At 40.7% G+C, this 25,714-nt stretch overlaps 2 protein-coding genes and 1 long non-coding RNA gene across 4 annotated transcripts in view; all 3 read right to left on the bottom strand.

The window, feature by feature from the left end:
* The window catches only part of LOC121719390 (NACHT, LRR and PYD domains-containing protein 12-like), a 705,660-nt gene that overhangs the window by 649,039 nt on the left and 30,907 nt on the right, over positions 1-25,714 (bottom strand). The window lies entirely within an intron of this gene.
* Positions 1,103-2,072, bottom strand: LOC121719717. The gene is made up of 3 exons (XR_006034333.1): positions 1,996-2,072; positions 1,882-1,908; positions 1,103-1,797 (listed from the first exon to the last, which is right to left on the bottom strand). It is a non-coding gene; the product is annotated as an uncharacterized LOC121719717 (long non-coding RNA).
* Positions 20,122-23,914, bottom strand: LOC121719576 (butyrophilin subfamily 1 member A1-like). Of its 2 annotated transcripts, XM_042105328.1 has the most exons (6): positions 23,765-23,914; positions 23,484-23,543; positions 23,036-23,398; positions 22,497-22,652; positions 21,134-21,265; positions 20,122-20,903 (listed from the first exon to the last, which is right to left on the bottom strand). In XM_042105328.1, the coding sequence occupies exons 1-6, from the start codon at positions 23,781-23,783 to the stop codon at positions 20,782-20,784; spliced, it is 852 nt and encodes a 283-aa protein (XP_041961262.1). In that variant the 5' UTR covers positions 23,784-23,914; the 3' UTR covers positions 20,122-20,781. The 2 variants fall into 2 exon arrangements, with proteins under 2 accessions (XP_041961262.1, XP_041961264.1); XM_042105330.1 differs by lacking the exon at positions 23,484-23,543 and having other exon boundaries at positions 23,765-23,893.

Here is a 25,714-nt window from a genome sequence, read left to right as displayed (position 1 = left end):
ATAGATAGATACTTTATTGATCCCCAAGGGGAAATCATATTTACTTAGAGGAAACTACCTAAACTAGCATGCTGCTGTTGAATACACAAACTGTCCATGAGGTGTCATGTGTATCCATGTTTATTTTTCATAGAGACACTAAAACTGTGTGCATGTCATGACTATGCAAGAGGATGGGGCTTCCACCGAGCTTCAGATTATGCTGCTGTTTGAACCTTGTTCTGGATGCATGGCCCCAGGTCAGTGTTTCTCTCTCTAGCCAATATAGCCTTTCTCCTCCCTGTTGTCTGTGTAGTCTGGTCTTTATGAATGCCTTGCTAACACTTTTTTTTAGGAATTAAAAAGCATGTTTCAGCTTTAAGCTGCTGTTATAAAAGTAGCATTGCTCTTGGAGGAAAAAAGGAAAAGGCTCGTTGATCAGGTGATATACTGGCCAGAGCATGCCACCTAGTGGTGGACTAGAATAACTCCTCAGTTTCTGAACAATCCCAGACAATCCAATATTTATCTTTCACATGTACGTCATTGCATATGTGTATTATGTTATAACTATTGTGTTTGAATAATACAATATTCACTGTAAATCGCTTTGGACAAAAATCTCTGCCAAATACCATAAATATAAACAGAAACATATATTATTGAAATGTGTCATTCGTGTAATGCTCTCTTAACAGACATCTTTGTTGTGATAGATACTGTGCGTAGATGTTCAATAATCTCTTTCCTGTAATAGTGAAAGTAATACTTGTGTTCTTCAGCAGAAATGACCCAGCATGTGTATTTCTCTCTCTCACTAACACACACACACACACACACACACACACACACACACACACACACACACACACACACTTGTGTACACTAACACATGCATAAGTGCACACATGCATAAGTTTTTACTAAATAACTAAATGACACATTTTTAGTTGTGTGCTGGTCTGATAGAGTCTCATCAACCTATAGCCCATGGAGAAAAAAGATCTAGTGAAAAATGTAAATGCAAAAATGTGGTGATGACCTCCCCAAATCATCATCACGACAACCACATTACCACTCTCTATCTCTCTCACACACACACACACACACACACACACACACACACACACACAAACACACATGGACGGCCACGCATGCTCACACACGACTACCACACCATGCTCAAGGACACTTTGACAGGGTAAGGAGGAGTGAGGCTCAATCTGGCAACCCCTCCGGTTGCAGGACGACTCCTTCACCTCTTGAGCCACTGCCTGTTTGTTCCTTGAGCAATTCTATGCGACCTTTATCTGAAGTTCCAGGGCTGATAACAGGAATTAATGTGGTATTGTGTATTATTCTAAACAGACAAAGATGATGTCCACTGTCTGCATCATAAAATGAGAGGGTGTGATTTTCACAGTTGAGAACCACTCCAAGTTTTTCTGGGACTTCTTCGGCATCCACCATAAACGGGGGTTCAGTGTTGGTGCGTAGCCCACTTCCTTCCTCATGCTGTAGAACCCAGAAGCCATTATCGGGGGTTAAAGGGAGTCTGTGTCCCCTCAGTGTCTCTCTGCACACTCCCACACACTCCGTGTTCCCTCGGTGATTCTCTGCACACTCCAACACACCAGCACCCTTTCACAAACACCTCCCAGCTATGCTTCCCTGAGCTGAAACGCTCTTTACACAGAACATAAGGAAACAATGTTTCGATCTTAACAATGTCTTCTTGTCCCGACCACGTCACGGTTTTCCCATGGTCACAGAGTGTCAGAAAATGAGGAACAGTTGCTGGGTCCAAGGTCAGAGTAACTGAGGAAAACAGTCACACTATAGTATTGAATGCTATTGTATATGGCATTATGAGTGTTATATGTAATATATACAAGGTCCCACCTTTTGCTGTCTCCAATGTGGCCCAGTCTGTGTGAAAATTAAGAGGTCAAACATCTAGGATCTCATGATATTCTTTACAAAATGATAGCCTCATATGATGCATTTGAGACTTACCCTTAATCTGGATGACTTCAGTGTCTGTACCAACTCCTGTGTCTGATATTTTTGCAGACTCTTTGTGAAAACATACTAAACTAAGTTATACTGTCTTAAATGCCATTCTATGTAATTCCAAATTTACAAATACCAAATACCAAATTTACAATTGAATTAGTAAAGGAACGGCTTGGATGCAAGCATGATAGAGTCCTGAATAGGTAACAGTCTTTGGCGTAGGCCCCGTCTCGGATCCGTCCAGCGATGAGAGGATCTCGTCTCCTGCCGATGGATGAAGGCAGGGGCGGGGAGCCTACCCCCAAAAGGATGAGTGATGCCCACCAGGGCGGTGACTCAGTAATCTGGTTCTGAGAGGAGCAGAGACATTAGTATACATACAAGATGAATTAAACAGCAGGCTGGGCCGGGGTGAAGACGTTGTGCCAGGACGCCGACAGAATTTTAAAGTAGCTAGGTGTTAACCATAAACCTAGGGTTGTAGTGGGGCCCGCAGCATGCTTTCGCTTTAGTGGGATTTAGAAGCTTGACTAGCTGGGCAACCAGCGTCTAGGGCAACCTAGACCAATGCGGCGTCCGGGCAACCGGCGTCCAGGGCAACCTGGACCATAAGCACTTCACGATCTGGGCGCCCAGTGACTAGCAAGCTAGTACATCGTGACGAGCCAGGCCACCGGCATCCAGAGCAACCTGGACTTTAGTGCTTATGCGAGCTGGGCAACCAGCGTCTAGGGCAACCTAGACCACGAGACGTGCCGGGCTACCGGCGTCCAAGGCAACCTGGACCATTAGCTGGGCAACCAGCGTCTAGGGCAACCTAGACCAACGTGACGGCCGGGCGACCGGCATCCAGGGCAACCTGGACCGAACTGGGCAACCAGCGTCTAGGGCAACCTAGACGAGCGTCACGAGCCGGGCAACCGGCGTACGACGCGACCTGAACCATGAGCTGGGCAACCAGCGTCTAGGGCAACCTAGACAGACATGACGGCCGGGCAACCGGCATCCAGGGCCACCTGGACCAAACTGGGCAACCAGCGTCTAGGGCAACCTAGACGAGCATCATGAGCCGGGCAACCGGCGTCCAAGGCAACCTGGACAGTGAGCTGGGCAACCAGCGTCTAGGGCAACCTAGACCAACGTGACGGCCGGGCGACCGGCATCCACCGGCTGGGCAACCAGTGAAAAGGGCAACATGCCCATGGCTGAGACTAAATCACCACAAGCTACCGGCATGCTGGGCCCCAATATGTTTCAGCCATAGACTGTATATATAGAACTGGACAGTGTGCCGTCTGTTAAGAGTGATGCGAGCGTTAGTCCAGAGCCCCCTGGTGGCTGGCTGCAGTACAATGTGTAACTCCGCCCATCCCCATGTATTTCAATGGCCAAGTAGCCAACTTTCCGTGTCACTTTTCTCATCTAAAACTATTTTTGTATCAACAACTTTTTATTCGAAAAAATAGTTTTCAAGATGCTTCAATACACACAATTTTTCTTTTCTCGCTGAATTTTTTTTTTTTAATGTTATATTAACAAATCTAAAAGGGCGTGTTTACACCTATGATTGACAGCTGGCTGCAGACACTACCGCGTCATCGCTCACTTATTTTAACACCTGATTTCGACCCTATGATTTCGACACATAATCTAACCTAAATAAGTGTTGCTGTTATTATCATTAGGCTATATCTTATCACAGTCTGACTAAATACATATTGATAGTCATACATTGTGTAGTTGCTGGTAAGAGACATCGTTGTTAGTTGTGACAGATTCTTTGTGAAAAAATATATGTTCTGTTCTTTCGTAGATGCTAAGTATATTAGCTCATAGCATGCTACATCATGCTAGCATTAGCCAGTTGATAGGTAAAGTAAAAGGGCTCTGCTATATTGATCCGAAGTGACGTTAGCCATAGTCACCATCATTTACAGTCCTACTTGTTTCAAATGGTTTAACGTAACCAGTGATTGCCGCCATCATCGTTGCAACTTCATTTGAATATACTTTGTCACTGGAGAAGGCGATGTAAAGTTTCATTAACGTTAACTCTTGCTTAGTTTTGCGAATGGCAAAAAACGCCACCTAGGTCGACAACCTCGGTATGCCCATTTATGAATCAGCCCGACAAATAACGTTACTTGTGTTTTAGTGAACACATTATTGGACCATAGTTTAACGTGAGGAGGGATTCAAAGTTACAAATGGCCAATTTGCTTAGTATGCTCAGAACAGCGGTATCTGAAAATGCGTTATGGTATCGTTGTTACCTGCGATTGCACTGCTGGAGAAGCATTTTGCATTAGAAATCCTCCCGTAGCATTTTGCGGGGTAAATCCTCCCGTAGACGTACATCATTTAAAAATAATACGTCTAAATTGAAAACTGTGACAACTCATTGATAGGCCCTCTCAATATGTCTGTAATCGTATGCCTCTACCACAGGCTTGCTAGTCTTTCACCAGAGAGGGTGCTCCATTATAAATCAAAAATGTAATACTGCAGCCTTCATGTCAGCTGTAAAAATATGAGAACATGGACCTACTACATCAGGACAGGATACTCTAAACATTTTACACATAATCAGGAAGCTACTTTGCTGTTCAGTGTGTGATGTGTTTAAAGTGGTACTACGTTTAAAGAAACATTTTTATTCTTTGTTTCAAGTGCATAAGAAAATACCACATTATGATGGTTATGGTTACCCTTAACAAATACAAAACAATATAATACTTAAAACAGGGATCAATCAATAGCCTAATGAAATAAACAATGAGGGGGGAAAGCAATAATAAATAATAATGCCCATTCAATCAATAATATAATAACAATAACATGGTAAGACTACATTAAGGAGAATATCAACAATAAACTGTCAAATTAATCAACAGCCTATAATGAAAATAAAACAGTACTACTGCATACAAACCATAATGTGTAAGAAGTGCTTAAAAGACCAAAAACTATCACAAGAACGAAGAGCACTGGGCAACTCATTCCACCAACATGGTACCACTGAGGAAAAGAGTCTTGAATTTGACCTAGCGTTTAAGACTGGTCGACACAACAGAAGTTCATCAGAAGACCACAGTGGGCGGTTGGGGATGTATATCTTGATCATTGAATTAAAATAACAAGGAGCAGATCCAGTCAATGTCCTATAGGCCAAAGTGAGAGATTTAATTTTAATTCTGTCTACTGTAGGGAGCCAATGGAGAGTAACTAGGAGAGGAGTTACGATGTGTCCTCTTTGGCTGATTGTGGCATGTTGCAGCATTCTGAATGATAGATCACACAAATGAAATAAAAAACATTCAATATTGATTTAGTATCAACCAATAATTATTCTGATATTAACATTCTTGTAACATCTACATCTTTGTGTAGGCTACAGTTAAATACTAAGCAATGGCCTCTGACTTAAATACCAAGGCAGTTAAATGACCGTGGTATAGTCTACGTGATACACAGGACTACACAGTAAACCCATTTAAAATAGGCAAGGATATGTATTTAATAACATTTGGGGTTGCTCACAGTATACCCACCACTACAACTAACTAACTCGACTACACCACTAGTTAAATGGCGCATTGCAATTTACAATTTGTGTGAGTTCAGGGGCATACAGAAAGTTGAAGTTTGGGTGACATCAATAAAGAAAATAGAAACGAAGGGATGTGTACAGCCTCAAGTATAAATGATGTCACATTAACAGAAGGTTCAGAGCAGAGGCAGACCTTTCTTGGTGCCATGCAAGTTATTGAAAGTCATGTGTTTTCAGAACGTAGTGGTGCTGTGCCATGTCCCATGTATAAGGGGCTTCAGGTTGATCCAGTGACGGTGGGTGATGATGTCAGGGAGATGGATGTCAGGGTACTTGGAGAAAGGGGGAGGACATGCCACCTCAGACCACCCCAGCCAAACATCTTCACGTAGGCATTCCCTTGCTTGCAGACTAATGTAGACCATGGAGACCACCTTGCCGCCACCTCCAGTACATTCAGTCATCACCCATATCTTACCTGCAAAAAGTAAAGTTACAATAAAGTTAGTCAGACAATTTTACAACATTATAAAGCATCTAATCAGGCACTCAACACCACTAGTAATACCAATTAATTAAATATATGTGTGCAATAAACTTCACAGCCTACCTATAATGTTAACTACACATTTAAATATGCGGTGTGAATGTTATTAACTTGCGTCAGCTTGAAAAATAACGTTATCAGTATGACTGATCATGGACGTTAGATGACAAACTAAGGTCTTTCTCAAATGTTCACCGATATCCCTGGGAAGTGACTGGTTCTTGGCGTAGCAGCTAGTGTTTAATGCAGGCGTTTCATTTATCGATCATTCACTTATGCGGTCTACAACTACTGACCTACCGATCTATTTTTTACAGTCTATGCTACCGACCTACCATCACAGAAGTAGCTCTAACAGAGGTGTCGTTAACGTTAGAAAAAATGGCTAGTAGTTACATTAACACGAGGTTGATGAGGTCCATGCTTCACATTACGTTAACGTTAACTTGCGTTGCTTTATCACATCATACCGTTGCTTTATCACATCATATACTGTACTGACTGTCTAGTGTTATTAATCCCCATGTACAGTCAATGGTTACTCCATGTTGAGAAGTAATACATGATATTTGAAAACAGCAACAACTAATAAAACCAAGTATATCATGCATCGACTGTTAAGGGAGCTGTGTGCTAATCTTCACTTCAATGACTAACTGAGCCTCCCGGTAACGTTAATGTAGCTGCTAACGTTAGCATGTAATTCGCTGTCCGCATTTCTGTTGTTAGCTCATTAGTATTAGACATACTAAATTGTCACAGTCTATAATCAACATAATAAGCTCTCTTAGACGTATTTAAGAACACCAACAGACAAAAAAACGTTTCAGTTGATACGCAACACTTACCAGATAAGAACAAACCGATTGTTGTTTGTACTGTTTAGCTAACTCAGTCACAGCCGTAAAATTCATCCAGCCAGCTAGCCTTCGGCGCCGAGTCGACCTGCGTTGTGGAAAGGAGAAGGGGGCGGGTTTCACTTGACAAGGGGCGTGTTTAACTCGCTGAGTGGCAACTGAGTGGGCGTGCCTGACCGCGACTCCTCTTCACTGCGCATGCTTCAACTTTTGCTGCGCAGCCGCACTTCAAATTGGCTCCAAATTTTCCAAGATGGCGTCGCCTCGGCGGCTTCAATTCCATAGAACACTGTAGAATGCAGCCACACTGTCCAGTTCTATATATACAGTCTATGGTTTCAGCGATTAGTGCAAGGCGAATGCCAGAATTTAACCACCGCCACCAGGATTTGTGAAGGTAAAATGAGGTACCCGAGTTAACATGGGAGAGCAACTTCTGAGCATCGAAAATGTCAAGAGGAGTTAGTTTGATGCATCCTGATGGATGACGTGGATAGCCCTTTTTGGCCGGCAGTCTTGGCTGCGCCGATGCGGAATGAGTGAGAAGTGAACCTCTTTGAAGAGAGGTTACATTTAAGCAGCACGTTAGCTAGATGACTGCTGAAAATCAGGTAGTGTGAGCCGTAGTTTAAGGTAGTGAACGGGGACCAGGGAAGCAAAACATGGTTAGGGTTAAAAGGTTAAACATGATGTACTCAGGATCAATGCAGGGGAATAGAGCTTGTGGTTGCAGATGCTTGGGACCAGAGCAAGAGTTAGTTGATATGGGTGCTTGAGTATATTCGCATCGAAGTCATGTGGTTTAATATTTAGGATAGATAAGCATTATGACTAGTTTTGTAGAAGACTAGGCTTGTGAAGCCAGATGTGTGTTCTGGTTCGATAGCTCACCTGCAGCGGCTAGAGTGAAATGAAGCATTGAGCTGCAGACCCAAGGCCAAGATGGATGCGTGTGAGCTACACCTTAGCACCTGCTCTTGGAAAGCACCCCAAAATAAGATGAGCAGCATCAGTAATGCAAGGGAAGCATGACCTTGCGACGTAGACAAAGGACAATTCATGCCTGTATGTGACAGGAGGAAGAAACATATGTAACTGAAATATGACGAGACAACGAACAGATGAGTGCTGGGGTACCACCATGGTGCTTATGCATCTCAGAGTGCAGAGGAGCTCTGAGAATAACTTAACGCGAGCTTGCTATACCAGCTGCACCACTGTGGCAGGATAGTACAGTTTAGAACTGGCTGCTGGAGAGACAATGAGTAAAGGTAGCAATGAGGAGAGAATAAGCAATACATATCGCCCAACTGGATGCAGAAATTATATTAGTCATGCGCCAAGCACTGGCCCCTGAGTGAGTGGAGGGGTGTGCATTCACGTGACATTCCATGTGGCCAGGACATTTTTAATCAAAGCGACTGACAATGTACCCTGGAAATCCAGAGTTCTCACGGAAGCGTTTGCTCAGGGAGAGACTCGAGTCTGGCAAGGAGTATGATGCACGTAACTTTTGTCCCTTGCATCGCGGGGAACCAATATATGTGTAGCTGATATAGCGGGCCAGAGGCGATCTAAACAGATGACAGACGTAGTGTCATCCAATTGCGTCGAAGTCCGGAATCAGGCAGTTAACATTGACCGTATAGCGGTATCCTGAACCATGAGCTGGGCAACCAGCGTCCAGGGCAACCCAGACAGACATGACGGCCGGGCAACCGGCATCCAGGGCCACCTGGACCAAACTGGGCAACCAGCGTCTAGGGCAACCTAGACGAGCGTCATGAGCCGGGCAACCGGCGTCCAAGGCAACCTGGACAGTGAGCTGGGCAACCAGCGTCTAGGGCAACCTAGACCAACGTGACGGCAAACAGGTTAAAGCTAAAACAATTCTCCCACAATGCCAGTGCAATTAAAAACAATTTACAAGGTAGAGCACAATAACGAAAAGTGCATCAGTGAGTGCCGGTTTTACACAGTCAAGAGTCAGTTCTAGACAGGTGATAAGTGCTGGGATTAGGAAGGCTAGTTTTAAGCCGTGCTACAAGAGGAGATATCCTCGAAAGCGCTGGCCTTCGGGAGATTTGTGAAGACGGAGGGATGACCCCCCTCCAGTATGAACTGGAAACATGATCCACACGATTGCGTGATTCTGTGAACCGGCACTGCCATCCCTGTAAGAAAGTAGATGTTAGTGTGATATGTGGAACTGCTTCTCCATTGACGAACTGCATCCCCTCAACGGAAGAGGGGAGGCATGATGCACCTGCAGGGGTTAGCAATTAAGGATTGGGAGGAGAATGTAAAAGGAACTTGCACGTCCTCCCTGGCGCGATCACTTCGGGTGAGCATATCTGCCAAAAACAAAACAGCCAAGGCAAAATAGGAGAATGGAAATTAGAGTACACATTTGCAGAGGATCCTGCTAAAACGGCAATTCGAGTCAGCAATCAATGTGACTGATGGCATGACTAGATGGGCTGAAATCACGTGGACACGCAGAGACCCGTTGTGTCTAAAGAGAGTGCATGAAGGGCGTGGCGTTGGCCTGAAGGAGACTTGAGTCTGCCAGTGATGATGTACCGCTCCGTTTGACCTGCGAGAAGGAAGGAGTGGTTAGACAGGCGACATGTAGCATAGTCATCGGTAAAACAACCAGCCAACGGCTACGTTGGTAGTCGTGATCAACGAACTTCCAGCATAGGCCACCATTTGAACCACAACTAGCAAAATGTAAAATTGCCGACATAATCATGAACAGCCGGTAACCATTAAAACCAATATATGGAGTGCTGAAGCGACCCACTGGTGGGCAGTGAGCAAAGTGAGGCCTGCCATAGAATTCCTAGGAACCCAATACACGATACGGAATCAGAAAAGACATTTTAAACATACAAAAGACGCTAGAAGGATATGTTACATACACAAATGACACAGCTTCTTAATTAAAAGCTCAACCATGTGGGCATGAGCCCACACTGTGGTGTCAGCTCATGAACACTGACATAATACGGGCATTGAAAAGAAAACACCTATTATTGCCTAGATAATAGCTTGTGTGACATACTGGCAATTGATGACCATGGGCCGGCGTGCCGTCATTTTGGTTCGAGCTTTGGTGTAAGACCCCCCAAAATTGAGAACCCAGATAGCTGAGAACGTCGGGGACGTCACGGCATACCTGGGACATCACAGATCAGCGGTAGCTGAGAGTAGTTTGAGCAACGGCAAGTGCATGCAGAGAATCACCCGAGGAAGGCCGTGTAGACTTCCTACCAGAAGGTATGGGACGCAATCCCAGATGGTTAAACGAATGCAACGATGAACTGGCTTCCCGCAGCCATGCACAAGGAGTGATACCTGAACCGAAGGTCCAGCAGACGAGTAGCCTAGCCTAAAGCCTATGCAGCCCAACGAGCAGCGAGGCAAATTAAGAGGCTACACAAAAAGACAACTGGTTTGACGACGCTCAACCAAGGTAGACATCGAGATAACCACAGTGAGTGTAGAACATCAATTAAACAGGTCTTAATACAGGGTTGGGTTCAACGGCAGCGTGGTGCAGGCCAGCAATTTACAGCACAAATCGCAAGGATTATAAAATCAAAGGAATTATGTAAGGAGGCTTAAGTGAAAGTTAAACCGTGTCAGACAAGTCAGTTTGTTTGCTGCCCGCCGAATATCGTTGGCAAGCAGGTTGCATGACAGTGGGTAGAGTGTAGCCCAGCTCGAGGAGCTTGGGAAGAGAGCACGATAACCTTACCAACCAGACGCTGAAGCTTGAGAAATTGTTGCCGAAAACGACATGGGCCTGCAACAGAGTTGCGCGAGGACGGCGACCCGGCAGTAGGCTATCGTGAATTGAAGGCTGCAACAGCGTGAGCGTGACTGGCTCCGATAGGCAGAGATTAGCGATGAAGCGACATGCAGTGGCCCTGACTGAAGGACCCACAGGTCTGAACAGCGCACCAAACGAGCGCGGTAGGATTGTAACAAGTAACGCCACTGAGGGCAGAAGGGGCGAATGTAAAAATGCAGAGAGCCCAGGTCCACGCGGAAGCCTGAGCTAGGACGTCAAAGTCAGCATACTGAGAAGCAGAAGCAGTGTTAGGTGGTACGTATTTAAAGAGCCCACTGAATTCCTATAGGCTAGCGCTGATTGAATGAGTGAATGATCAGATTGCAGGGCTTTCCCGAAAGTAGGCAACGCTAAGATTGGCTCCGTGTAAGCATGGGAGGAGTAAGCTACACTACGAGTCTTCCTAGTAGAACTTTCGCTGAAGCTATCATTTACTGCACAAAAAAACTCTTTTTTTGAAATAGAAGCAATCATACTAATGACACCACTGGACTTCCTTTTAGTTAATACCTGAAGGTCTATGAAGAAAGGCACATGTGAAATCCACAGCCTCCTGTCATTTATCAGAAATTGTAGCATTTATATTGATTTCGGTAACACTTTAAATTAACACACCCATATTCATCATTAATTAGCCAGTAACTAACATATTTGTTAGTCAGATATTGTCCCAGTTATCACTCGTGAATTACTTCCTACTGATTATTGCTGGTAAATTAGGAGGCAATAGGACATGAATTATGATAATAACAGGCAATGCATAGTTCTGGCCTTATTATTACAGAACCCATTCTGTGGGGTTAAAGGGACTCCACGTTTTCTCTGTGATCTCACACTGCACACCCCTATGCACCAGCTACCATCCACCATTATTTCCCATCTGTGCTTTCCTGAATTGAATCTCTCCTTACAAAGAGCATGAGGAAAACCCTCCTCATCATTTGTGGGCGACTTAGAACTTTACCACTGGCATTTAGTGTCAGAAAAGGAGGAAGTGTATCTGGATCCAGAATAAGCCTTTCTAGAGAAACCAAATACAATTTTGCATCAATTAATGGATTCAACATTATTGCAGTACCTAGTATGCGTTCATACCTGTAAGGTTGGGAAGATCTTACCATTCATCATTGGTAACATACTCCACACTGTGTGATATACAAAAAAGAAAAATTGTACTATGGAAAATATATTTTCCTCTCCAAAATTAGTAATTAAGTATAAGTAAGTATAAGTATAAATACTTTTTTGATCCCGTGAGGGAAATTTGGTCTCTGCATTTAACCCAATTGGTGAATTAGTGAAACACAAATAGCACACAGTGTACACACAGTGAGGTGAAGCACACACTAATCCCGGGGGAAGTGAGCTGCCTGCATCAACAGCGGCGCTCGGGGAGCAGTGAGTGGTTAGGTGCGTTGCTCAAGGGCACTTCAGCCGCGGCCCACTGGTCGGGGCTCGAACCGGCAACCCTCCGGTTACAAGTCCAGAGTGCTAACCAGTGGGCCACGGCTGCCCCCAAAGTGCAAAGGAGTCGTCTGGGAGGCGTCGGGGAGTGAGGGAGTGTTTACCAACAAGTGAAAACTGCGTACCTGGAATTTCTATGACATCGGGCTTTTGATCAACTCCTTTGTGGCTGAAATGGTGTTGCGATGAGTTTTCTTGAGAATCTTGTAGAATAGAACCACAACACAGCACATTAGAGTTCAGTTTTCCACCTCATACAACCTTGATGTCATGTTAAATATAGTAGTAGGTCTTATTAGGCTAATAATAGTTAATTTTACTGTAGGGCAATAATCCCAGATATCAAAAGCCCTCAAAAATAAAATATCATTAAAATGTTTGTAGGGTCCTCACATGGAAGATCTGACGTTCATTTTCAGTGAGCATGCAAGCAGAATTTACGCATCAGTGTACATTTACAGGTCTCTGGTCACTGTTATGTGGTAAGCTACTGTATCTTGCCTCTTTGGCAAAGTGAAACTAAATGCACTGTGGTGTCAGTCAAAGACAAAACAATTATACACGGTAAGTTACTTTCACTATTGACTGACAATGGGTTACCATCGAAAATATAGGCTGGAAAAAGCAACACTTACCCTGATATTGTTCAAAATACTGAAAAAAAACAATGTTTATTTATTAGTTGCTTATATCTTGTGACAGTGCGTCTTCAGCTGTGCTCCATACGTGTCTCTCGCCTCTCCCCTAATCACTTTTAACCATCATTATCAATTTGCAAATGATGGGGAATAACTACTCATCATGAGATGTACAGTATTTCGTAATATCTTTATTCTAATTATGTTTCCCATTGTAATCGTGTAATTTGTAATGTTTTGCATGGACGTGTGCTGGTGCACGTTCATGGATGATAGAAGGATGGTGTGTTGTGCACCCGTAAATATGACTGTTGACAAAGCGCTCTTAAAATAACATATAGACAACTCACCATAGACTTCTGACCAGGTTTCTCTTGGTCAGTGGCAAAATGCGTTTTAGGTAGTGTACAATAGCGATTTTTAGACAATGCATTAGGCCACTCCCTAGGTTGTTAAATACCACACCTGGGTGCATTGTTTAAAAAACAGACGTGCAAAATAAGAAAATAAACTTTGTGCTGGGTGGGAAATGAGTTTTACGCCATGCACCAGAGTGCAAAATAGGGGCTAAAGTGTTCACAAATATGTACGTGTATGCTATAAGTAGACTCTGTATTGAAACATCCAAAGTAGATTTTTAAAGTATTTAGCATTTTTAACCTGGGCCCTATAGGATGTTTTTAGTTACTTCCATATCAACAAAACAACTGAGATCTGTTCAGTAGAACTCTGCTAATACTGGCAATATTTAGCACCTACAACGCGCACATATGGAAGAAAAATGATAACGTCACAGTAATCTGCTTTTTTGTTACACCACGACATGGATAAACATAATAATAATAATAATAATAATAATAATAATAATAATAATAATAATAATAATAAAATGTATTATCTTATATTAGATAAACATTACAAGTGTCAACTAATATGGACAGTATTCCTGCAAAGATATATGTATGCCAGGGAGAGATACATTTCAAAATTAGTCTGAATGACGTATGCCACCAGATGAGAGATAGGTAACACTTTCACTTAACAGTATCAACTTAAGAGTAATTGTTATGATAAAAACCTAATGACACTTAATGACAGTGTTATATCATAAACATAATGTGTTATATCATAAACGTTTATTTATGTTTATTTGTTTATGACACATTCATGACAGTGTCATGTCACTCTTATGTTGATACGATTCAGCATTGGGAACTAGTAGTGTGGTGACTGTTCGTAGAACATCAGGATAAATCAGACAAACCTTATTCTATACCTCATATGTAAGTTTGACATTAACTGTCAAATACGCATGCATTGTTATTAACCTAAAAGAGAGAAAGAGAGGTTGTCATTTTAAAAAGTAGACTCATTGGAAAATATTTTTACATTTAAAGGTAAGGTCAGCGATTGTTCAGGTAGTAGAATTTGTATTAGCAGACAATTTGAGCCAAAACATGTACACTGTATATTTACTTTAAAGCAATTTTCAGTGCAATTTTATTTTTAATCTCTTTATCATTGTAGCCACCATAAACCAGTCACATGTGATTTCTGAACGCTAGGTGGCAATGTTGTATTACATTTCACATCTAAAAACTGTGTGAAATCATTAGAAATATGTGAGCTTCACAAGTAAGGAAGGTGCAAATATTATGTAATTTATAATGGGAAATTATTGGAAATGTTATTTCTGGTTTCTCTTCGAAACCAGGTGCATGCGATTGGTTTATTCAAATTCACTTCACCATAGAGGGCTCCACGTCTGATATCTCCATGTCATAAAGGTTGTTCTGCTGCTGAGGCTATGTCAAGGCAGGGAATCTGAAATGAGTGAGCCCTCTATGGTGAAGTGAATTTGAATGAGAAATCACATGTGATGAGAAGAGTGAATGAGAAATCACATATATACGATGAGAAGAGTGAATGAGAAACAAACTTTGAGCCAGGGTTTTTGTTTTTGTCTGGTGTAGCTGCTTCCACTAGATGTTAAAGCTTGTAGGCTTCCTAAGAGACCTTTTTATTAAACAGTGTAGCCTACTCATGGAAAGTTTTCAACATTTTGCCCATTTTATAACCTGGGCCCTATGTCTTTAGCTACTTTAATTATGGACAAAACAAAAGAAATCTGTTAGCTACAGTAGTATTCTGCAACTGGCAATATAAGCACACAATGTCACAATTAACTACTTTATTTAGAGGCAGCCGTGGCCTAGTTAGCGCTTCGGACTTGTAACCGGAGGGTTGCCGGTTCGAACCCCGACCAGTAGGCATTGCTGAAGTGCCCTTGAGCAAGGCACCTAACCCCTCACTGTTCCCCGAGTGCTGCTGTTGTTGCAGGCAGCTCACTGCGCTGGGATTAGTGTGTGCTTCACCTCACTGTGTGCTGAGTGTGTTTCACTAATTCATGGATTGGGATAAATGCAGAGACCAAATTTCCCTACTTATACTTATTTTACTTCACTTATGAGGCTAAATGGGCCATTGCAACTGTCAACCCAAGGATATAGGTGAGGAGTAGATACATTCCAAATGAGTGAGAGCATTGCACTGTAGTCTGCAACGACTTACATAACCAGGTGGGATTATTTTGGTTTTGCCCCAGCTGGCGGAAAACTCACCTTCCTCAGATCCAGGATCATGGACAGATGATTCAGGAACTGAAGGTTGTGTGGTGACATCTGGTTGATCATCTAGTGAGGATAAAGGTGCCATAATACCATAAAAATACTTAAATTTACAACTATTTATACATGAAAAAGTGAAAAAGTACAATGTCCTAAACTCAGTCTCACTTGTTGGAGAAAGTAGTCGATTGAGAGCAATTGTTTCTGTCATCGATGTGGTGACTTCAGCTAACTGCCTATCTATCAGTGAAAAATAATAACATTAAACATCAATTGTTTGTATAAAGTCTTGATGTCATGCCTACACATGAACAGCCATATTTTTTTTAATTCAATCAAAGTGTGACATTTTTAAGAGAGCAAAACTAATTGTGGCCATAACTGTTTCACCATAACTGTTACCTTTTCTTTTGTATAGCCAGACAACAAAACACAGATGTGAGACTGCTATCAACATGGTCGGAGCCAGATTAACTGTTAGGATGATTCCATTGGTCATTGTCTGCTGCAGATCTTAGAAAGAAATTGAGGACAGCAGAGTATGAGATTTAGGTTATCTTACTGTCTTATCATTAAAATGAGTATTGAAGCTGTATTGAGTTGTAGCTGAAGTCCATTTTCTTTTGAAGTAGTCAACTGGCTTACCAGCCAGAGTTGAGTGTCTTGTCTCCAGATGACGCCACACTCAACACGCTGGGCTTTGGGCTCAACATTAAAACCATATTTTATGTACCGATAACATTAGTAGTGTTTGGTAAATATAACACTAGTATTGACATTTTTTCCACTTCAGAAATATTTGCATTTTTCAATATATATCATTCTTCGTCTTTTGCAACAACAACAAAAAAAAAAAGCTGTGGACTAGATTGCGCTGCATGGTCCACCAATGTGGTTGACAAGATTTCCTCTCTGCACTCACCAGAGTGGACGTGTGGTATGACTTTGCTCTCTCTCCTGTCTTGATCAGACAAACCCACAGAGCACGAGACCCACTCAGACTCAGAGGGGGAGACCAGCAGCCAGGAGCTCACGCTCACCAAACCATCAGCACCTTCTGGAATGTTTGAGGGAAGTTATAGAAGCAAGAATTTGGGATATTTGAGAAATAACCCAAATCCAGATAGTCATTACCATTATGTTTTCTTACTAATAGTGCACTTACTTTTGGTGAAGAGATTATCTTCATTTCTACCTATTATGCTTCTGTCTTCAGATGCCCAGATTAGAGTGGGTTCAGGGGACCAGCCACCTGATACACATGTCACATTCACCTGTTCCCTTGCTGACATACTTACTGACATCACTGGAATGGATCCCATTGCTGTGACCGTAATAAAGACAGGCATAATCAAACTTAAAATATATACTTGTTATAAAGTTGTTAATTTAATGAGTTAATGAGTTGGAATATGTTAAAATACCCTTTACTGTTAGGTGAACATTTGTGTCCTCATACCACTTGTCACTTATAACATGGCACCTGTACTCTCCACTGTCTGCCACTGTGAGGTTCTCCAGTTTCAGGGAAACGTTCCCATTCTCAAGGTTCTCATTTAGGGACACCCTGCCCTTGTATTGAGGGTTGCTAGGATGGTCCTGGATGTGGTGGTCTTTATACAGCAAAACTGGGGTGTCATACTCATTGAGACGATACCAGCGCACCTCTTATGATACTGCACTGATGGCAGGAGACAGTTGACAGGGCAAAATGGCCGAGGTCCCAACCCAGGAAGAAAAGGGATTATCAGGAGCAATCAGGGAAAAGATGCCTGAATCTAACAAAACAGATTTTTTTTTTTTTATGCACAGATTTGTTAAGAGGGAGTATTTCTGCTCAAACATAAAATCTGAATCATTTTCTAAACTTGCATGAGCTTGTTGTCCATGTTGAGTAGAGACAATCACACATAGCCATGTCAGCAGTCCTGTTAAAGGGTTCACTTCATAATTATGTTATCTACACTCTGTATATTTCAGTGAAATAATAACATATATGGAAAAGTCTGAGTATCATATACTAAATGTAACAAACCAGTCACCCCCTAAGCACTGCTGTTTCCTAGTCAGCGACATGACTGTAAATAATTAACCCTTAAAGGAGTGCCGTCACACCGGTGTGACGGGAATGTTGAGAAATGAACATTCTAAAGAATATCTGGGTTCATTGAATTCAACATAGAATTTTAGAACCTTCAATTGTTGCGGAACTTAGAATGTTCAAAAACCTACACCTTTAAGGGTTAAATAGTAATCATCAGAAAGGACTTTAAAATGTGGTAATCAAATCAATATGTAAAACAGTGAAAACACTTATAGTTTAACTACCTTGGTCGACTTACCTAGATAAAGCAATAATTGGGAGATCTGTTGATGTGAAAATGGTCCCTTAAAAACAGTACAATTGTATTCTGTCCTGAGAGAGTGAATTTACTTTACCCAGTAGGTATTCAGACATTTTCATTTTTTTTCTCAGTGTATCTTTTTTTTTTATCATGTTTTGTCATCTGTTTCAAGAATAGTTAACTCTTTGTTCATCAGGCGATGCCACAGGCATTTTTTCAAGGTCAGTTGCAGCACAGAAATGTGAAAAAGAACCCCTTGCTGCTGCATCATTGTGAATCCAATGTCTATGAAAACTGTAGCAATTTCAGATGATGTTATAATAAACATACAAAATAACATACCTGAATCATCTGATTGAATCATCCATTCTAGTTATAAATCAGTGACTAATGGCATATTTTGTCTGTGTATACAGATACCCATGCTAAAGTTGACTAAAAAGAATAATACAAAATCATCTTTTGGAAATTGATCTTAACACCTTCATTTAAAAAAAATGAGGATAAATCCAACCTTTAAGGACACCAATTTTCTTTGTGAATGAATAATGTATCATAAATGAATAAATGTTCTTCCTTAAAATACAGGGGGCATAAGTAAGCACACCCCTATGCTAAATTCCCATAGAGGCAGGCAGAATTTTATTTTTAAAGGCCAGTTATTTCATGGATCCAGGATACTATGCATCCTAATGAAGTTGCGTTGGCCTTTGGAATAAAAACAATTAAAATAGCCCCACATCATCACATACCCTTCGCCATACTGTACCTAGATATTGGCATGGGGTACTTTCCATAAGATCATCTCTCAATGCAAATCAAACCAGCTATAGGCTAACTGAAATGGGTATGGTGAATGGTGGAGCTATTTTTAATTCCTTTAACTTATGCACAGCACTGTATATGTATAGAGTTTGGTTCCAAAACGCTATAGCCACCATTCTTAGTGAATTTTCATGAATCATTTTCAAGTAATTTCAGTAGAACTGTAATAGGTTATGGGTATTTGATATATCTTTACTTAATCAAAACAACAAAACAGCAAGTTAATTGATATTACCTGAAATACATAATTAAATAACATGACTTTTTAAAGTTTTAAAAAATGGAGATATAGCGTTTTGGAACCAAACTCTTCATATACAGTCCTCCTTATTAGCCCACAGCTAAGAGCTCCACATCCCCACCTACAGGCCAACAGAGGGAAGGACACACACACATGGGCAGAGTACAAGTAAAGGCCTACACAGCTCAGACAATAGCCAAGGCAAACCCAGCAAGGACAAGCAGGTATGGAATTGTAGGCAGCAAGAACAGTTTGTAATTGTAGGAGGAAAATGTAGCTCTGGAGAGGAATGAAACCAGTTCCTCTGCTGACAAATGTACAAAAAAGTATTCTTTGTTGCAGTGAGAGAAGTTAATTACCAAAAAAGCTGTTAGACTCTCTATTTCAGAGCATCAACAATAGTGACACCTTTCAAAGAATTCCAAACTAGAGAACCCCCAGCAAGATGTTTTTTTTTTAATGAAATATTTGTTTTTGTGGCCTTTTGCCTTTATTTTTGATAGGACAGTGAGATACTGACAGGAAGTGAGTAGAAGAGAGACAGGGTGGGATCGGGAAATTACCTGGGCTAGACTTGAGTCCCCAGTACTTGGACCCATATTTGGTACGGGTGTTGTAGCCAGTTGTAGTAGTAATAATAATAATAATAATAATAATAATAATAATAAAATGTATTATCTTATATTAGATTACATTATATTTATATATATATATATATATATATATATATATATATATATATATATATATATATATATATATATATATATATATATATTATTATTATATTTCTGGTCCAATCTCATAACAATGACATCATGTGTTTTTGATATTCAATTTCACTTTTATTACACTTGTCTTTCAGGGTCCTGAGTGTGAAAAAGAGACAGTGTTTCAGTTGGTTAGCACTGGCTGGTCCAATGGCCTTCAGCATGCAATGAGTACAAAGAGAGGACCATTGTCATTCAGCGGAAGAACAGGCAGATAAGTAGGTTAGGTTCAAGATGTCAAATAGTTGATACAACCAAGAAGTCTGAATTATAAAATGAATAGAATATACCACTGAAAAGCAGTCATCAGTTTCAATCAGTCATCAGTGTTGTTGCTATAGTGAATTGCATGAATTGAATTTGATGTTTTGAAAGTGAATAGGCTACACTTTTACTGATTCAAAGTCATTTAATGGTGAAATTCATACATTTTGATGACATTAAAAAGCAATAAAGAGTCAATGAAAATGCTACACAAATTAAGAAAAAAAGAAAACAATGTGTTAGATGCAAGTGAGGCACCCAAGTTATTTAAACGACACTTTTATTATACAACAGCAGTTGACCAAAGTGCTGTACATTAAGACAAAACAAAACAAGCAGAGGAAATAAAACAATAATACCGGTAATACAGAAGTAATCAGTTAACAAAACTAGACCAAAGAAGTAAAATAATAAATCAGTAGCCTACAAATGCTGCTAGTACTACTAAAAATAATCTAAAATCAAGCAGGTATCAGTGCTTTTCTTAGCACAGAGTGCAACCCAAATAGCATATTATATTTTGGTTGTATCCCAATTCCCAAAAATGTTAGGTACAATACAAATGAAAACAGAATGTGATGGTGTGCAAATAATATCAACTCATGAACAACATAAACAACATATAACATGTTGAAACTGATCAATTTTACTATTATGAAAAATATACAACTATTTTGTATTTGAAGCTAGCAAAACTTCTCAAAGAGCTGGAACAAGGGAAATGTTGTGAACTACTACAGAAAACCATTTTCATAACTAATGATTAGACCCCAAAAAACGGTATTAAACCAATCAAAAATCATAATAATATTAGGAAACTGTCCAGATTGAAGAGAAGGATCGTCCAACTTGCTATTAGTGCACAGCTCAAAGGTCTGCATCTGTGATGGTACGGGGGCGCATTGTTGATAGCTTGCATGTCTGGAAAGATAAATAATACATGATTACAGTCATTTCCTGTATTAGCCGCGTTGTGTATAAGCCACAGGGCAGTTTTATGCGATGTTAAAAGAAACAAATTTCATATAATACCATATTAATTGCCCTCGCGTATTAACCTCATAGCTGAAGAAATTTAGCAAAATCAATGTATATAGTACGGTATAACCCCTTAAACCCCAAATCTCCTTAGGGCCTCTTTAAATACTCACAATTGTGGGAGTGTGGTGCTATTCTGCTCTCTCTCCTGTCCTGATCAGACAGACCCACAGAGCAGGAGACCCACTCAGACTCAGAGGGGGAGACCAGCAGCCAGGAGCTCACTCTCACCAAACCATCATCACCTGAGAGATACACACATACAGTATAGTGGAAAGGTCTGCTCATCACCTGTTCACTGCTTGTAGTTTAATTCTACAATTACTACAGTATCTGATCACAAATCAGGAAGAGACAAGTAGCCAATAACTCACGCAAACCATAATTTTCTGAAAGATGGAACTGTGTGGTTAAAATAGTAAAAGCACATCCCACCTAACACTATTACGTTGTGGCAATGTTGTGATTACGTACCACATTGGTTGCTGCAACATAGTTGGATAACGCTATATCCCAGTTATACGCAATGCGTAACACAATTGCAAGTATTTATGTATGATATGATCTTACTAGCTGCATTCATAATAATATTACACATACAGCACACATGTTGGCTGCTCAAGCAAAGTATTTATGTATGATATGATCTTACTAGCTGCATTCATAATAATGTTACACATACAGCACACATGTTGGCTGCTCATGCAAAGCCCAGGCAGAACAAAACAGAAGGATTTGTCCACAAGCACATTGGAGATCATGCATGTTCAGTTCTCATAGAAATGATTAATATAGTTGTATATGTAGTAGGGCTGTCAATCGATTAAAACAATTAATCTAATTAATTACATACTCTGTGATTAATTAATCTAAATTAATTGCATATATAATTTTTGCGCTGAAAGTTTTTTAAATATTTAAATTTAAATGAATCATTGAATAATCAGCATTAGTGACATTCAATTTTAAAAATACTTTTATTATTACTTTCACTGTTCAAATAATGGCCATAATAATCTATGATATGACCTAATATGCTGAGGAAATAAATTCAAAAGTGCTTCGGGAAGAACTTTTTTTTTACATACAAGGCATTTCAGGCCACAGATATAACCTAGGGGACACAATGAAAATAAATGAACACTCCCCTCAATGTCAACACTATTTTGACACCGGTGATATGCAAATTCCTTGCTGCAGACATTGTAGAGGACTTTATTTTAATCAACACTTTATTTTTATCAACACCATCAGGCGTTTTTTAAAAGTAAATGTTCCAATCAATGATCTAAGCAGCACATTTTCATCTCTCTCCTTCATTTTACAGTCTAATTGTTACTGACTAACGGCTCTGGGTCAAAGGTCATAGGGAATCGATTAATCTGCTTTATTTTTTTTAATCAGTTATTTTTTCTCAAATTAATTAATCAAAATTAATCAGTTATTTTGACAGCCCTAATATGTAGATATGCTTACCTGTGATGAAGAGATGGTTTCTAGATGGTACGTGTACATTTCCAAGTGCCCAGTAGAGAGAGGGTTCAGGAGACCAGCCATCGGACACACAGGTAACAGTCACCTGACCGCTTTCATCAGCATCACTAAATGACATCACAGGAATATCTCCCACTACTAGCAGAGCAACAAAACATGTAAGCAGTAGCTAATGTAAGCAGTATCACTATTGAAACAGGCGATGTAAGCAGTAGCTAACGTAAGCAGTATCAATATTGAAATATTGTATGAATGACTCAAAGGGGGATATCACATATGCCTTTTTAAAGCCTTTTTTTAACATGGCACCTACAAAACAGGTGATGTAAGCAGTAGCTAACGTAAGCAGTATCAATATTGAAATACTGTATGAATGACTCAAAGGGGGATATCAGATACGCCTTTTTTTTTACATGGCACCTACCTTTCACTGTTACGTGAACCTTGAAATATTGTATGAATGACACAAAGGGGGATATCAGATACGCCTTTTTAAAGCCTTTTTTTTACATGGCACCTACCTTTCACTGTTACGTTGACCTTGGCCATATCGTACCAGACATCACTCTCTACGTAGCACATGTACTCTCCTCTGTCTGCCAGAGTGAGGTTCTCCAGTTTCAGGGAGACGTTCCCGTTCTCCAGGTTCCCAACCAGAGACGCTCGAGTACCCGTGTACTGAGGGTCGGCGGCCTGCTGCTGGATATGCTGGTCCTTGTAGAGCAGAACTGGGTGGTCAAACCCGTTGGGCTGGTACCAGCGCACCTCAAATGATACTGCACTGATGGCAGGAGAAAGACGACAGGGTAAGGTGACGGATGACCCGACCCAGCCAGGAACTGACGCTTCGGATCCCAACAAGATAAAAACGGCAGGATCACAATCTAGAAAATGCAATTTCAAATTAATTCAAAATGGGAGTTTATGGTTTCCATACATTATATTATAATGGCAAGAGTGACATCTAACCTGAAACAACATGTCCTTGTACTGGAGAGGTAATCAAACATAGCCAAATCATCAGCATACCTGTCAATACAGATATATCTGTGACTGAAATAACAGCTACTGTTGTAAGTAAATGACAGCATTTGCAATGCACAGCACCCCCCCCCCCCTCATTAATTGCGTTGAAATTATCATCATATAATCTAGGACGTTTTGAAGTCAACGGCATATCTCAAAAAAAAAAAATAAATAAAAGAAAGAAGAAACAATGGTTAGGACCAATTGAAATTAAAATGACTTACCTGGTGATAGAAAAGTCATTCTTTGATACAAGACTTTTGATTCTAAAATGAGTATGTTACTATTTCAAAGTTTAGTATTTCAATGTGTGCTTTGGACGTGAGTAGGAAGAAATAACTGGACTTGATATCTGTGAGTAGCAGTATGGATCATTCAGACAGCCCCCCCCACACACACCCCATCAACATTTTGTTCTCTCTGTATCAGTCATACTATTTTGTTTAATCAGTTACCAAGTGATGAAAACTATGTCAGGGTCATCCCTAAAATAAAGCCATGAAGGGATTAAGTGACCATCACAATAGAATGAGGGAAAACATTGTCATATTTCATATTAAAATTAACCAGCCTTTCAAAGTTATTCAAGGATTTTATTCTGACCAATACAAACATACAAATTAAAGGTGTAGGGTTATATTGAGTCATTACTACCACTTTTAGACTATTACACAGCCTGAAGCAGGCATTTCAAAGTAGATATTTAACAGCATACAGTGTTGACAACTGACATTCTCTGCTTGTTATCATTAAATTGAAAGTGAAAAGGCGATGTTTGTTGTTAATAACAATATGTTGTTGTATTGCTTTAATAGATTAAGTTAAAAAATAAGCCATTACCAGAATGGGTGTTCCAGATAAAAATGTCTCTGCCCCAACACTTTATTGTTTTTATTTACAGTCTGCACATGGAAAATACAAAAAAAGAGTTGCAAGAAATGTTAGTGAGGAACAATATACCGGCCCACTGCAGGAACATTTACAAAAAAAAAAAACCTAACAAAAGGTCTTTACATTGCTCTGTTCTCTCGTTTTGTACAGTCACAGTCAAAATGTGCATCAGCCTCGTCTGTCTCTCCTCTCCCTCCCTCGAGCATTGTGGGCCCGGAGACTCCAGGCTCACTTAAATGTAAAACTGCAGAATAAAAACAACTCTTCAAATTGTAGTCTACATTCGCCTGCCATCCTGTCAATGTAGCTGCTCTAATACTGCATCAAACACACAGGCAAGTTGTGTTATTTTCAACCCATATTGTGTAACAAATAGAAAAGAAAACAACACAAACTGTGCTGTTCCTACCTGGACACAGCGATGTGTGAAAAAAACAATGCAAGTTGTGTTGTTTTCAACACATTCATGCACCTCATACATGCTCAATAACTTGAGGAGTTGTGATGATGTACATGCTGATAGTTGCCACTAGAGGTCTTACTATCATGCTGACTGTCACATCCCTTCCTTTGAACAACTGTATTTTTGGTCTGTGAAACAGGCCTGGTTGCAGTCAGCAGCTTGCATTTAAAGTATCCCAAATAAAAAGTATCCCAAAAAAAAGGAAAAAATCCCAAATAAACAATAAACATGATACATGCATGCGTGTGTGTGCGTGTGTGTGTGTGTTGTAGTGGAACATGGACAATAGGGTGTGCTATACAATAGGATGATGAAATTGTAGTGAGAGTGAATGGAATGTGAGAGAGTGAGAGTTCATATAATGATGTTTCTAAACAAAGTTCGGGAGGAGCCCGTAGGGTTGATTGACAGCCATCACTTACCCCACTTCTGTTCGTAGGGAACAAAACCCTCCTAACTGCCCCTTACGTCATGCTGGAGTTGCAATGCTGTGCAATGCACAGTTGGAACAATGTTGGAGTCCCCTGCTGCTTCTCCATTTTATTATTAGCTCTATGCTTTGTGATCTCGCCGCTGGAGCAAAATTGGTGTCGTGAAGCCTTGTGCACGCGCATTTCTGCCGAGATGGATGCCTGACGAGTGCCCAAAAAGCGTTGCCATATGGCCGCCGAGTGGAGGGACTTGCCTAAAAGGACTTTGGTATAACTACAAAGTGGGGTCTGGGTCTGTGGTTGCGCAGCAGTTGCTAGGCAATAATGTAAACTCTGAACTCTGTTTGTGCTGCCAGTCAACAAAAAGTATGCCTTTTCTGTGTACGTAG

Source organism: Alosa sapidissima, chromosome 9, assembly GCF_018492685.1.
Source record: "Alosa sapidissima isolate fAloSap1 chromosome 9, fAloSap1.pri, whole genome shotgun sequence".
Taxonomy (NCBI): domain Eukaryota; kingdom Metazoa; phylum Chordata; class Actinopteri; order Clupeiformes; family Clupeidae; genus Alosa; species Alosa sapidissima.
This window is presented reverse-complemented; position numbering and strand designations above follow the sequence as displayed.

Excerpts from the sequence above, each read along its gene's own strand:
- LOC121719576 (XM_042105328.1), bottom strand. Across the intron at positions 23,399-23,483 it reads ACAAGGACATGTTGTTTCAG|ATTGTGATCCTGCCGTTTTT; the intron begins GTTAGATGTCAC and ends TGCATTTTCTAG. Across the intron at positions 20,904-21,133 it reads AGCACCACACTCCCACAATT|ACATGCAAGCTATCAACAAT; the intron begins GTGAGTATTTAA and ends TTATCTTTCCAG.